Source organism: Oncorhynchus clarkii, unplaced genomic scaffold, assembly GCF_045791955.1.
Source record: "Oncorhynchus clarkii lewisi isolate Uvic-CL-2024 unplaced genomic scaffold, UVic_Ocla_1.0 unplaced_contig_2426_pilon_pilon, whole genome shotgun sequence".
Taxonomy (NCBI): Eukaryota; Metazoa; Chordata; class Actinopteri; order Salmoniformes; family Salmonidae; genus Oncorhynchus; species Oncorhynchus clarkii.
Window position 1 is genome coordinate 41,285 of NW_027261067.1, and position 12,932 is coordinate 54,216.

General features: G+C 44.3%; 1 protein-coding gene across 1 annotated transcript in view; it reads left to right on the forward strand.

Moving 5' to 3' along the window:
- The window catches only part of LOC139404534 (protein O-mannosyl-transferase TMTC2-like), a 51,588-nt gene extending 40,152 nt beyond the window's left edge, over positions 1-11,436 (forward strand). Inside the window, exons 9-11 of the mRNA XM_071147236.1 lie at positions 2,183-2,297; positions 4,316-4,379; positions 10,653-11,436. Of these exons, the coding sequence (XP_071003337.1) occupies positions 2,183-2,297; positions 4,316-4,379; positions 10,653-10,835 (362 nt within the window). The 3' untranslated portion in view covers positions 10,836-11,436. The remainder of the gene's footprint in view (positions 1-2,182; positions 2,298-4,315; positions 4,380-10,652) is intronic.
- Positions 11,437-12,932: the final 1,496 nt, after the last annotated feature.

Genomic DNA, 12,932 nt, shown 5'->3' on the forward strand with positions numbered 1-12,932 from the left:
CTCACCTCTCCAGCGTTGCACTTCATCATTGATTTCCTTATAGAATCAGAGCCAGACGAAGGGTTCTGGAGGAGCTGCAGCACCCCTGATACATTCAAATACATTTGCCAACGTTATAGAATTACTGCTGTCTGTTCAGAAAGAATTGAAATCATTCAGAATAGCCTACTACACCATGAAAATGACTATATTTTAGTCACAGAGGATCAATAGCGTCTTTAAAAACGTGCCTAGCTGTGGATTGTGTGTAGCCCAATAACAAGGCATAGCCTACAGTGCGGAACACGGCCAACCTGTCAGTAAACAGCATGCAGACAAGACAGGCCTTTCACTATATTTCAAATACAATCGCAGGAAAACACAGGTTGGAAAGAAAATGGCTCCTGCTGAAAAGAGAGGACTCTAATTTGTCTACTGTAGTCTAACAAAATATTTTATTAACTTCCAAATATTGTTTTACAAAGTAAAGCAAGAGAGATATGTAGGCTTCTGGTAGGAACGAATCGGCTATCACCGGTGAGAGAGCTGGACATCATTGGGTCAGTCGGTGACACTGGAAAGCATTTTTAGGACTAGTGTCCTCCTCATATTATAGCCTGCAATATGTCTCCACACATCTAGGCCTAGGCTATTGATGGATTCAACAAAAGTCCTTTTTATTTATCTCAGATTCTCAGTTTGTCAGTGTCAAAGTAGCCTGTCATTTCCATCATTTATGCAGCATTAAAAAATATTCAGCCATACATACCATTAAACTACTCCATGTAGGAACTTCCTACAGTAACAGTGTATTGTAGCTTGACCCCACCATAAGAACTTACCTCAGGCAGTTTGATAAAGACACCTTATCCACAGTACTCTACAGTACTCCCACATAGCACGTATAAAGTGCTTGTTAAGTGTAAAAAACATGTCCTGTAGCCACTTTTAAAGCCGCTCTAGTTAGCGAAATAGATATGCCTGCCTTTAGTTTGGTTTGCATTTGGTATCAGGTTGTATGAGGTCATACATACAGTAGACCTAATCTCCACATACTTCGAGGAAACCGGATCGGACTACACCACCACGATAAGGATGCTGCCTTTCACTGATTGAGGAGAAACGCTATAAGTCGGTTAGTCTGAGCGCGCTTCTGTAAATGCTGCCATTCATATCGGCTCTCCCTCTCTCCCTCCCTGTGTCTCTCTCTCTGTGTATCTCGGTCTCGAGTCTCGGGGTTGTGTTTGGGTCCTGGCGGGCCGTGTTGCTTTCGTTGGACAGAGTCATTTGCCCTCTCTCTGCGATTTCCTAGCCTCTTTTCAGAGGTTTATTTTTACTGGCCCCCAACACCTTATCGTAATCGGGCCGCTACAGCCATTCCTCCTCCGCTGTGACTTGACTGACTCCAGTATGTTGTTGGTGAGACTGTATGAATGTGCTTACAGACTCTCTTAACTGTGGGACATGGAGGGCGAGAGCTGACATGAGAGGTCAAGCCTCCTTTCCTGCCATTGTTCAGACTAACACATGCTCTGATGCAGGGAGCATGCATGTATCACGCTACATGTGACCCGTAGCAACCCTCTGCATTCAAGTGATGGTTATTGCTGACTGACACCCAATGAGGTATGACATCCGAGACATAGGAAGATTCTAAAAACCCGTGAAAGAGGATACCTCACGTATGCAGACAAACACGCACACATGTTGGAACACGCACCCACACAAACACACACACTGATTTGTATGGGGAAACCTCTGCATAATACCTCCAACATAATATACCATCTGCGTCCCAGACATAGTAGTAATGTATTCCTCCTCAGCAGACTCCTGTGGAGGTAGAGCCAGTTGGTCCTGCTCCCAGGGGACATACATGAAACTCCTTCGACTCAGCTGGACTTCCACAAATCACTGAGCATGACAAAAACCCTCACTGTCTCTCTCTCCTCTTTTCCTCACTCTCTCCTTTCTGACCTTCTTTCTGTCCTTCTTGCTGCCCTGTCCCCTGAACCCATCTTTTTGCTTCCTATTTTCCTCTTTCTTTCTTTCTTTCTTTCTTTCTTTCTTTCTTTCTTTCTTTCTTTCCCCTCGGTGTCTCACTGTCTCTCTTTCTTTCCCTTTTTTTGTCTCCTCCCTCTCCCTCCCCTTTATCTCTTTCCATCTCTTTCTCGGTCTCTGTTTCTCTCTGTCTAATGGACAGGCCAGTTTCTGCTGGAGCAGTCTCGTCTGGCGGAGGCAGCAGAGATGGCAGAGAGAGCTGCAGATCTGGACAGCTCAGAGTTTGATGTGGTCTTCAGTGCCGCTCACATGCTCAGGTGGGTGTGACAGCGTATGAAAACGGTATAACAGTGTTTAAAGAGTGGGCAGCATTTACGAAAATACCAGGCAATCATATTTTAACGAGTATCAATCAAATGTGTTTATAAAGCCGTTTTTACATCCACAGTTGTCACAAGGTGCTTGGCAGTAACCCGGCCTAGACTCCAAAGAGCAAGCAGAATTAGAAGCACAGTAGGCAGGAGCAACTCTCTGTAAATAAGAAACCTAGAGAGGTATCAGGCTCTGAGAGGAAGCCCAACCTCACTACAGTAAAATAACAGAAAATACCTTACTGCATTTCCTTACAATACTGTAGGTCTTCAGCACATGTAGAGTTTCTGTTGGATGTATTCAGATGTCTTAGTCATGAAAATAGCAGAAGGTGTCTCTGAAGGTTAATTCCTCGGAGATAGAGAGTTGGTTGCCACGGCATTTCATCATTCACGACTCAATCAATATTGCATTGTGCCCGCTAACACACTCAAAGACACTTCAGGTCTGACGTTTAATAAGATAATGGCAGTTTGCATGGAAACGGTCCCTTTTAAGTCGTTTGTATGGTTCAACTGGTTTTATAGTTAATATACAACACATGGAAACAGCGGTTGTAGTTTTGATTCATGCTAGTGACGTTTCAGTCCAAGGCTTGTAAAGAAACACAGGCATACCTCGGGAGAATTTGCCGTTCGGCTTGGCACGTGTGAGCACAGACAGCACATACATTTTATACGTTTGAAATAGGGGACTGCAAATCCTCTCAACTCACTGCAACTGGAGGAAGTATCGGAAACGACGTCTCTTAATTCCTTTTTGCTCTTCATATCTGGAAAAGTAACTGAAGCTACAGCATCCTTCATCCAAAGTGTAGTGCTGCAGAGGATTTGAGAGTTATATGTCAACTGATCGGCAAGGGGAGTGCTGCTTGGCTGTGGAGAGTAAAAACGGAGAGACAAATCATCATATTCTGGCCCTCTTCGATATAAGCCTACTGCATCGAGGAAAAAACACCATGACATATTCACTCAACTAATCCTGTAATACAACACTCTTAGGGCTGTGCTGAGACATTCTGATGCAGACATGGTTTTGGGTGTATTAATGCTGGTCAAAATGCACCTCTTACTCTCTGTTCTGTACGGCAAATAAATAACTATGTGACACTTTGGATGCCACCAAATTATTGTCAACATCAAGCATTAGACTAGGAAAACGTACTTTGTTCTGAAACTCAGTGATCATCGGTCTTCATCCAGACCGTAGAAGTGGTTTGCCATATCCTTGTACACCCCGTGGCTCTTCTTGACAGAGACCAATAGGGTAGCACCAAGTTTGGACCCGTGAAAATCAAAGTCAAAGTCCTTACCTGTTGCGTAGTGTCAGCGTTTCCTTCTCTTTGAAGAATTTTTCAAAGCCAAGCTCCAGATTCTCCCAACGTTGTAGATTGTGTAGATTCTCTCAGATGCAGTGGGAAACACCAGCGCCTTCGAAAAGTTGACAAAAACAAGAGCAAGGAGTAAGTTAAAGACGTTGTTGAATGGATGGAGAATGGATCTGAAGAGTCAGGCATGAACTTGATATGAATGGAATGATGAAGCACTACTAGCTAGTATTCCCAAGGCAGACTTTCCTTAATGCAAAGTTAATAGAGACATATTTCCCTGAGTCATACACCTTATGAATATGTCTGGAAAGACTTCTGCCTTCATCTAATTAGCGTTAACATACTAAGTGCAGTTAGTATCAGAAATATATGCAGCATAGTGTTTCAGAGTCATTTGAGGGAGTATTTTTCAGCATCAAAGTGCCCTCAGGATCTCAATACTTTATGGGAAATATTAAATTATAATGAAAGAATGCTTCTCTATCCAATACGTAACTCCTTCTGCCGTCATGTCACGGTAATACTGTCAGACTCTGTGTAAGCCATGTGTAATGACGACCTCTATTGCCCTTCCTCCTCTTGCCATGCATCTCTCCCTCCCTCATCTCTGTATTTCACTATCTCCCTCTCCAGACAGGCCAGTCTAAACAAGGCAGCAGAGCGGCATTATGAGCGCGCGGCAAACCTCAGACCAGACGTGAGTACCTTGGCCCAATGAGCCTTTCTTACTCAAACTGGTGGACACGCACACACACACATACACACACTCCACCATTACACACAATCAGCCCTAGTCCACCATGACTGCTCCATCAATGCCTCCCATTGTTTGTTAGAACTGTAGAGCAGGATCTGGGTCTCTGATTCTATGGTTAGAGATTAAGGTAGAGCTCTCTCTCTGCAGCGCATCAATCAGTCTCTTCAAAGGGAGTGGATGCGTGGTGGAGTGCTATGAGAGAGAGGGTAATATAGAGTCATAAGGACGTGTGTTTTAGACAGGAGTAGATGAGGTCTCCCCTGGTCATTTGCCACGCTCACTGACTTATGCGTCTGGAGAGTTACCTGGAGGCTGTTTGGAGTCTGGAGAGTTAGCTGGAGGCTGTTTGGAGTCTGGAGAGTTAGCTGGAGGCTATTTGGAGTCTGGAGAGTTAACTGGATGCTGTTTGGAGTCTGGAGAGTTACCTGGAGGCTGTTTGGAGTCTGGAGAGTTACATGGATGCTGTTTGGAGTCTGGAGAGTTAGCTGGAGGCTGTTTGGAGTCTGGAGAGTTAGCTGGAGGCTGTTTGGAGTCTGGAGAGTTAGCTGGAGGCTGTTTGGAGTCTGGAGAGTTAGCTGGAGGCTGTTTGGAGTCTGAAGAGTTAGCCGGAGGCTGTTTGGAGTCTGAAGAGTTAGCCGGAGGCTGTTTGGAGTCTGGAGAGTTAGCCGGAGGCTGTTTGGAGTCTGGAGAGTTAGCCGGAGGCTGTTTGGAGTCTGGAGAGTTAGCTGGAGGCTGTTTGGAGTCTGGAGAGTTAGCTGGAGGCTGTTTGGAGTCTGGAGAGTTAGCTGGAGGCTGTTTGGAGTCTAAAGAGTTAGCCGGAGGCTGTTTGGAGTCTGAAGAGTTAGCCGGAGGCTGTTTGGAGTCTGGAGAGTTAGCCGGAGGCTGTTTGGAGTCTGGAGAGTTAGCCGGAGGCTGTTTGGAGTCTGGAGAGTTAGCCGGAGGCTGTTTGGAGTCTGGAGAGTTAGCTGGAGGCTGTTTGGAGTCTGGAGAGTTAGCTGGAGGCTGTTTGGAGTCTGAAGAGTTAGCTGGAGGCTGTTTGGAGTCTGGAGAGTTAGCTGGAGGCTGTTTGGAGTCTGGAGAGTTAGCTGGAGGCTGTTTGGAGTCTGAAGAGTTAGCCGGAGGCTGTTTGGAGTCTGAAGAGTTAGCCGGAGGCTGTTTGGAGTCTGGAGAGTTAGCCGGAGGCTGTTTGGAGTCTGGAGAGTTAGCCGGAGGCTGTTTGGAGTCTGGAGAGTTAGCCGGAGGCTGTTTGGAGTCTGGAGAGTTAACTGGATGCTGTTTGGAGTCTGGAGAGTTACCTGGAGGCTGTTTGGAGTCTGGAGAGTTACATGGATGCTGTTTGGAGTCTGGAGAGTTAGCTGGAGGCTGTTTGGAGTCTGGAGAGTTAGCTGGAGGCTGTTTGGAGTCTGGAGAGTTAGCTGGAGGCTGTTTGGAGTCTGGAGAGTTAACTGGATGCTGTTTGGAGTCTGGAGAGTTACCTGGAGGCTGTTTGGAGTCTGGAGAGTTACATGGATGCTGTTTGGAGTCTGGAGAGTTAGCTGGAGGCTGTTTGGAGTCTGGAGAGTTAGCTGGAGGCTGTTTGGAGTCTGGAGAGTTAGCTGGAGGCTGTTTGGAGTCTGAAGAGTTAGCCGGAGGCTGTTTGGAGTCTGAAGAGTTAGCCGGAGGCTGTTTGGAGTCTGGAGAGTTAGCCGGAGGCTGTTTGGAGTCTGGAGAGTTAGCCGGAGGCTGTTTGGAGTCTGGAGAGTTAGCTGGAGGCTGTTTGGAGTCTGGAGAGTTAGTTGGAGGCTGTTTGGAGTCTAAAGAGTTAGCCGGAGGCTGTTTGGAGTCTGAAGAGTTAGCCGGAGGCTGTTTGGAGTCTGGAGAGTTAGCCGGAGGCTGTTTGGAGTCTGGAGAGTTAGCCGGAGGCTGTTTGGAGTCTGGAGAGTTAGCCGGAGGCTGTTTGGAGTCTGGAGAGTTAGCTGGAGGCTGTTTGGAGTCTGGAGAGTTAGCTGGAGGCTGTTTGGAGTCTGAAGAGTTAGCTGGAGGCTGTTTGGAGTCTGGAGAGTTAGCTGGAGGCTGTTTGGAGTCTGGAGAGTTAGCTGGAGGCTGTTTGGAGTCTCATCGTTTGTCATTGTTTTATTTAACCCTTATTTTAAGTTGACTGAGAACACATTCTCATTTACAGCAATGACCTGGGGAATAGTTCCTGGGGGGGAGAATAACCAATTGGAAGTCAATGGAGGGACTGGGTAGGCTGTGTTATTTGTTTACCAGCCATTTTGGAGGGAGTTTTCATAGGGGATTTAAGTTGATATCCTCAGACAGTAAAGCTTTGTAGAAATGGTAAGTGCAACAGCTGTCCTTGGCACACACTCTTTCAATTGTTTCCTATAAAATCATCTTGTCTGTATGTCAGTATGTCTGTGTGTCCTTCACAATCAGTTTGTCTGTAACAGAAGTTAGTCGGTATGTCCGTGTCTCGGTGTCCTTCACAACAGTTCCCAGTCAGACAGTTGTATTTATTATTCAGTGTAATTCACAGAAAGGCCAAGGTCCTCTAATCCACACTCTCCAACAAGTCAAGGGTTCGGCAGTAAAGCCCCTCTTGTCTTTGACATTTCGCTGTGCCTGTCTGCTTAGCCAATGTCAAGTCCTCAAATATCAACTTAATCCAAAAGGGTTTCGGGTCATGAAAAATTCAACATCTGTGGCCAGACGTGCTGGGAAAGACAATTTGTCAAAGGAGTGTACCTTCGAGAGAAAAACCAAAAACTTCAGAGTGCACCAGAGGATGACGGACAGAGTTATCACACGTCCTAATTCCTAATGGGCCGTTAGGTATGACTGCATTTGTGTTTAGTTTTCTCTGTTCCTTAAACTGTTCACAACCGCAAAGTTACTATCCCTAAACGCAGTACATACATTGTAGTTTCAAATAGAGTGTGATTAACGTGACAATGCCCATATACTATATTATCAGCTTTAGATTTGAATCTGTTATAACTTAAGTCTCTGTTCCACTGTTCCAGTCATCAGTTCAGTACATTTCCTCTGTGTAGAGCGAGTAGCGAGTGGCCCTATGGAAAACGTAGCAGAGTTGAATCGTGGAGCTCATGTCCATAACACTGTGTTAATATGCAGCTCAACCACCACCCGCTGAGAAAGACCATACTGTGTGTTGGGGAAATGGTGGGCAGCTTTTGCTGGGTGAAACAGAGGTCAGTTGGACTCTGAGGGTGCCACAATGAAAGATCATTGTTGACCGTACACAGAGTGGTTACCATTTCTTGTTAGGCAGTTGATATTGGGTTTACTGAATTACTATGCGATGCAACACTGTTGAGTTCAGGCCACTTTCATTTCAATTCAGTTAGCTTTCTCCATCGTGCAAATCAAATTCCAAATTGAATGGAATTTAGATTGAAAATTATACTGTGGATATCCATTTTGAGGCAATGATATGTCCTGTGTGGCTCAGTTGGTAGAGCATGTTGTTTGCCCGGCCAGGGTTGTGGGTTCAATTCCCACGGGGGACCAGCACGAAAAATGTATGCGGTCACTCTGGATAAGAGCATCTGCTAAATTACGCAAATGTAAAAAATTATATCATTGAGACTTGCCGAAATAACCAAGGTCAACAGCTACTGTCATCCTTGGGTAAAGGTTTTGTTTGGCTGTGTTTGGATCCGACCAGCCCCACCACATTATTCACCGCCTCAGCTTTAAGAGAGAGCGATCTCTGGCATGGGTTTCTGGCTCCAGTGAGTGTACACATGTAAACAGAGGACCCTGTAATGACTTTCTGGGGCGTCTCCTGTGTCTCACCCTGGGTGCTGTTTACAATGCTAGAGGACGTTAATCTATCTCCACCAGCCTCTGTCTGCTCAGTCTATAGAGAGCCATGGTGTCTCCTGACCTGGAGTAGGAAGTTAACAGCCAAAGCAGAGTTTGGTTTCTATTGGTTTCAGTGGACAGTTTTGGTTCCAAGTGTTCTTGATGTTGTGTCTGGGTTCTTTATGAAGCCCTGTCTGGAAAGGAATAGGGCAAAGACTAGTTAGTGCTACAGTACAGATGCCTTATTGGTCTTTGGAGTTGTTAAAGTATGCTCAAGAGAGTCAAACTTTGTACAAATAGAAAACTCACAGTAAAAGCTAACCAAACTTTAGTTGCATCTCAACTCCTTCAACCCTGACCCCACACTCGGGTTCACAGGTATGTGGAAATGTCCAGTCTGGAGGGTGCTGGAGAGCCAGAGGTGAGACTGGGATCTGGGTGTGTTTGCGGTGGCATACTGCAGGGCTCCGGAGCCCAGGCTAGAGATCCCTTCCCTCCATACTCAGTTACGACTCGGTGGTTTCACTTGGCCACATCAAAGGGCCATTTGATTAAATAGCACCCTTAAAAAGGCACCCTTAAAAACACAGATACATGTGCTCACTTTCACTAATACACAAGCACTTACACACAGGTACGTGTGCATACACACACCTACACACACATGCGCGCATACACACAAGCACACTCAAACACACATATGCACGCATGCACACACACACACCGACTAGTGTATACGTTTCTGGTGAGAACTGTAGCTCAAGACAAAATGAGTAACCTGCTCTGTTCCCATTAGCTTAGCTTAGTTGACGGCTGGAGAGACAGACTTTTATGGAACGATGAGCTTCAAGGCATATTGGCATAACCCTCTTTAACTCTGCGGAGAGAGACCAAAGTTGGAACGGAGTACAATTGAGCCGAATATCATATAATCTATCTGTGTTATGAGATTTCATACTGTGCCATGCAAGAAATCTCTGCATCCAGTAACATCCTCTCTGTCAAATAACCCTTCCTTCATACTGTATCTTCAACAAGTTCTTCTTTATGGGAAATATACTGCTCTGTACTCTTCACAACATGGCGTCCAGCCCAACACAGACATCAAAACAATCTGTACTACTAACTTTTTATTAATTCAGTTTCAAAGGTCATTGCACCACAGCTCCATCAAGGTAAAAACTCTTTCTGAAATCAGACCAGCTACTGCGAGGTCAAATGGGATAATTTAATGGCCATTTAATTAACTCAGCTTCAAGTCAAGTTAACAAATCCTCGCTTTTAATCCATAGCAAAAACCTGGCAGGTCTCCTGTAAAACGTCTTGCATATGAGAATCTGCATTAAATAGAGGTCTTATGGGAGGGTGAATTTGAAAGAGTATGCCAGGAGTTGAATTCAAGGGCATGTACTGTCTGAGACTACCTGATCACTATACTGCATCTAGACCTATCCAGTAGGGTTATCACGAAGGAAAACACAAAGCAGATTCAACTATTTGGTCCTTTAAAAAAAAATGACTGTATGTAACATTGTTAGCTATAGCTTAGAAAAGAAACATGATTCTGGGTGACAACATAAGGTTGCTTGTTTCCAACGTTACGACTGTTTTCCTCAAGAAATTAAGTATGGCCAACTTTTGAAATATTTTGAAATATTTAAAAAAATATATATTTATTACCAAAAACACAAGGAAGGGGTAACATTAAAGTATTAGAACATGAAGGACAAACAATACAGCATCAAGACACTATCAAACATGTATCAGTCTTTCCGCAACAGAGCCATCCTTATGTGAGAGTGCGTGTGCATGATAGTGATATAAAATATATGTCATAGTTTCCTTTTTCATGAGCACAATCTTGTGAAACCCGAACCCTCCAAGATTCCCCCACAGTTCCCCAATCACATTCCAATGATAAAACAGGGGGGGGGGGGGGGGACAAAAAGGCAATTTCAGAATGTGGGGGAGATGTGCCCCCCGTCTCCAGTGAAAGTTGTACCCCTGGCTTCATGTTTTGTTTCCTTATCACGATACCGTTGAATTTAGTGATACTGGTACCGTGACAACCTTACCAACCAGACAAACAGTCTATACTGCATCTAGACCTATCCATCGTAGAAGAGAGCCTCCCACTCCTTAGGGACTTTGCTAACATCATTATAAATGTTAACCCGGCATGACATAAACACTTGGCATTTGAGCAAACTCCGGAAACCACAAACATCAACAAGAGTTTGACCCCACCAGCCATTAACCACATTCTTTTGAGCAACAGCAATATCTTTCTAAAGACTTCATTTTGTCAGAGCATCACCTAATCCACAGTGTAACACACAAATGTTAATCAAGTCCCTCTCCCTTTCCTCTCTCCCTCATTTCCTCGGTCTCCCTCTTTCCAAGTACCCGGCGGCCTTGATGAATCTGGGCGCCATCCTCCACCTGAATGGGCGGCTGCCTGAGGCGGAGACCAACTACCTGCGGGCGCTGCAGCTCAAGCCTGATGACGTCATCACCCAGTCCAACCTGCGCAAGTTGTGGAACATCATGGAGAGGCAGGGTCTGAGGACCACGCAGGGGCCTTGAACCTTCAAAGACACAGGAAACCAGGAAATTGCCCCAAGTGAGGTCCCCTTAATAGGAGTGAAGGACCTAAAAAGAGGCGGGAAACCCCAGGAATGGAGCAAATAGAGACCAGGGGATTGGTGTGCTCCAGGGATGAATACCGAGGCCAACCCAATCTGTTTGAGATCAGTAGTCTCATTGGAACGGTAGTAAGGGAAGGCCTGAGGGTTTCTAGGGTCGATATGACGACCTGAGCTGGGTCGAAGCACAGTCGAGTCACATCAGGATGGGAGAGGTTAGCTACACAAGTCAACAGAGCAAGGATGACAACCCTTGGCTACTCAGAGGCAGTTTTACTGAGGTCACAGTGCAGGGACTGGGATAGTCCTCATTAGACAACAAAAAACATTCCTAAGACGAAAGCTGAGGGGTTACGTGATGACTCGTATCTCTGGGCCCATTTTTATTTATTTACTTTAATTTAAAATTCTCCCTCCGAGACCTGTGTGTATTCCGAAATAACTTAATTTGAGTTAGGATGTGACTACGGAACAGAAGTCATAATTCTACTCCATTTGATGATATCATGAGGGTTTTGGGGGCCAAACATTGTACATGCTGTTGATGCTTATTTTAATGCTGATTGCACATAAAGTTGCCCTGCGCTTATCACGACAGTGATAAATTCAAGAAAATGTCCAGTCAAAACCATAGAATCCAATAAGACAAAACTACAACTTATTCCATCAAGGATGCCAACATATCCAAGGCACAACATTTATTCACGCCCAACAGTAGGTATTTTTAGACTGTGCTAAAGGTGTACATTGTCTTATGTATCAGGATATCCAGCAGACAAGTTCTTCCTGATGCATGTTATCTATTTTCATGTAATATAATTAAGAGGTTTTATTTCATTCATTCAGATTATTAACTTATTGATTTGCGTTTACTGTCTGTGTCAGCACCAACACTGTGCCCACACACACACACACACACACCACACACACACACACACACACACACACACACACACCCACACACACACACACACACACACACACACACACACACACACACACACACACACAGGTTGATCTAATTCTACAGAAAAAACAAGTGGAGTTCTTAAGCAATTTGTCCCTGCTCAGGGATATCAGGTGGTGTGCTACTGTCAACCAGGCTCTGCTAGCAGTGAAAGAGTTTACTAATTGATGGTAAGAGTTATTTAAAAAAAAAAAGATGGTTGTGTTTGTTTAAAAGATGGGGGATTTGTAGATTTCTGTCCTGTTCATTATTATATAATTCATGTTCCCTGTATTCCATAATAAAAAAACACCTTCAGACCTTGAGTGGGTTAATTCATTGTGGCATCATCAGATTTTGTCTAGAGATTTAACATTTCACATCTACATTTTATAGAAAGGACACCCATTTCACATCTACATTTTATAGAAAGGACACCCATTTCACATCTACATTTTATAGAAAGGACACCCATTTCACATCTACATTTTATAGAAAGGACACCCATTTCACATCTACATTTTATAGAAAGGACACCCATTTCACATCTACATTTTATAGAAAGGACACCCATTTCACATCTACATTTTATAGAAAGGACACCCATTTCACATCTACATTTTATAGAAAGGACACCCATTTCACATCTACATTTTATAGAAAGGACACCCATTTCACATCTACATTTTATAGAAAGGACACCCATTTCACATCTACATTTTATAGAAAGGACACCCATTTCACATCTACATTTTATAGAAAGGACACCCATTTCACATCTACATTTTATAGAAAGGACACCCATTTCAAAGTCTTCATTTGAGTTGGTCCCAATAGATACTGGAATTCTGTCTAAAATAGTTAGAATCTTCAGAGGGAGGGGAATCTTGTGAATAATTTAGTAATACATCTCTCTATCTACACTTCTCTTGACTACTCTTAGTTTCCATGGAGACCTCTTGACAGAGAGGAGAGAGTTAGGGTTGAGTAGAGATGATTCCTATCTCATCCATTTTAGAGAAAATCCTCTGGTGTGTTAGTTTGAGAGTATACATGCAGCTCTTCAAAATATGACAATATGTTGACCAACAC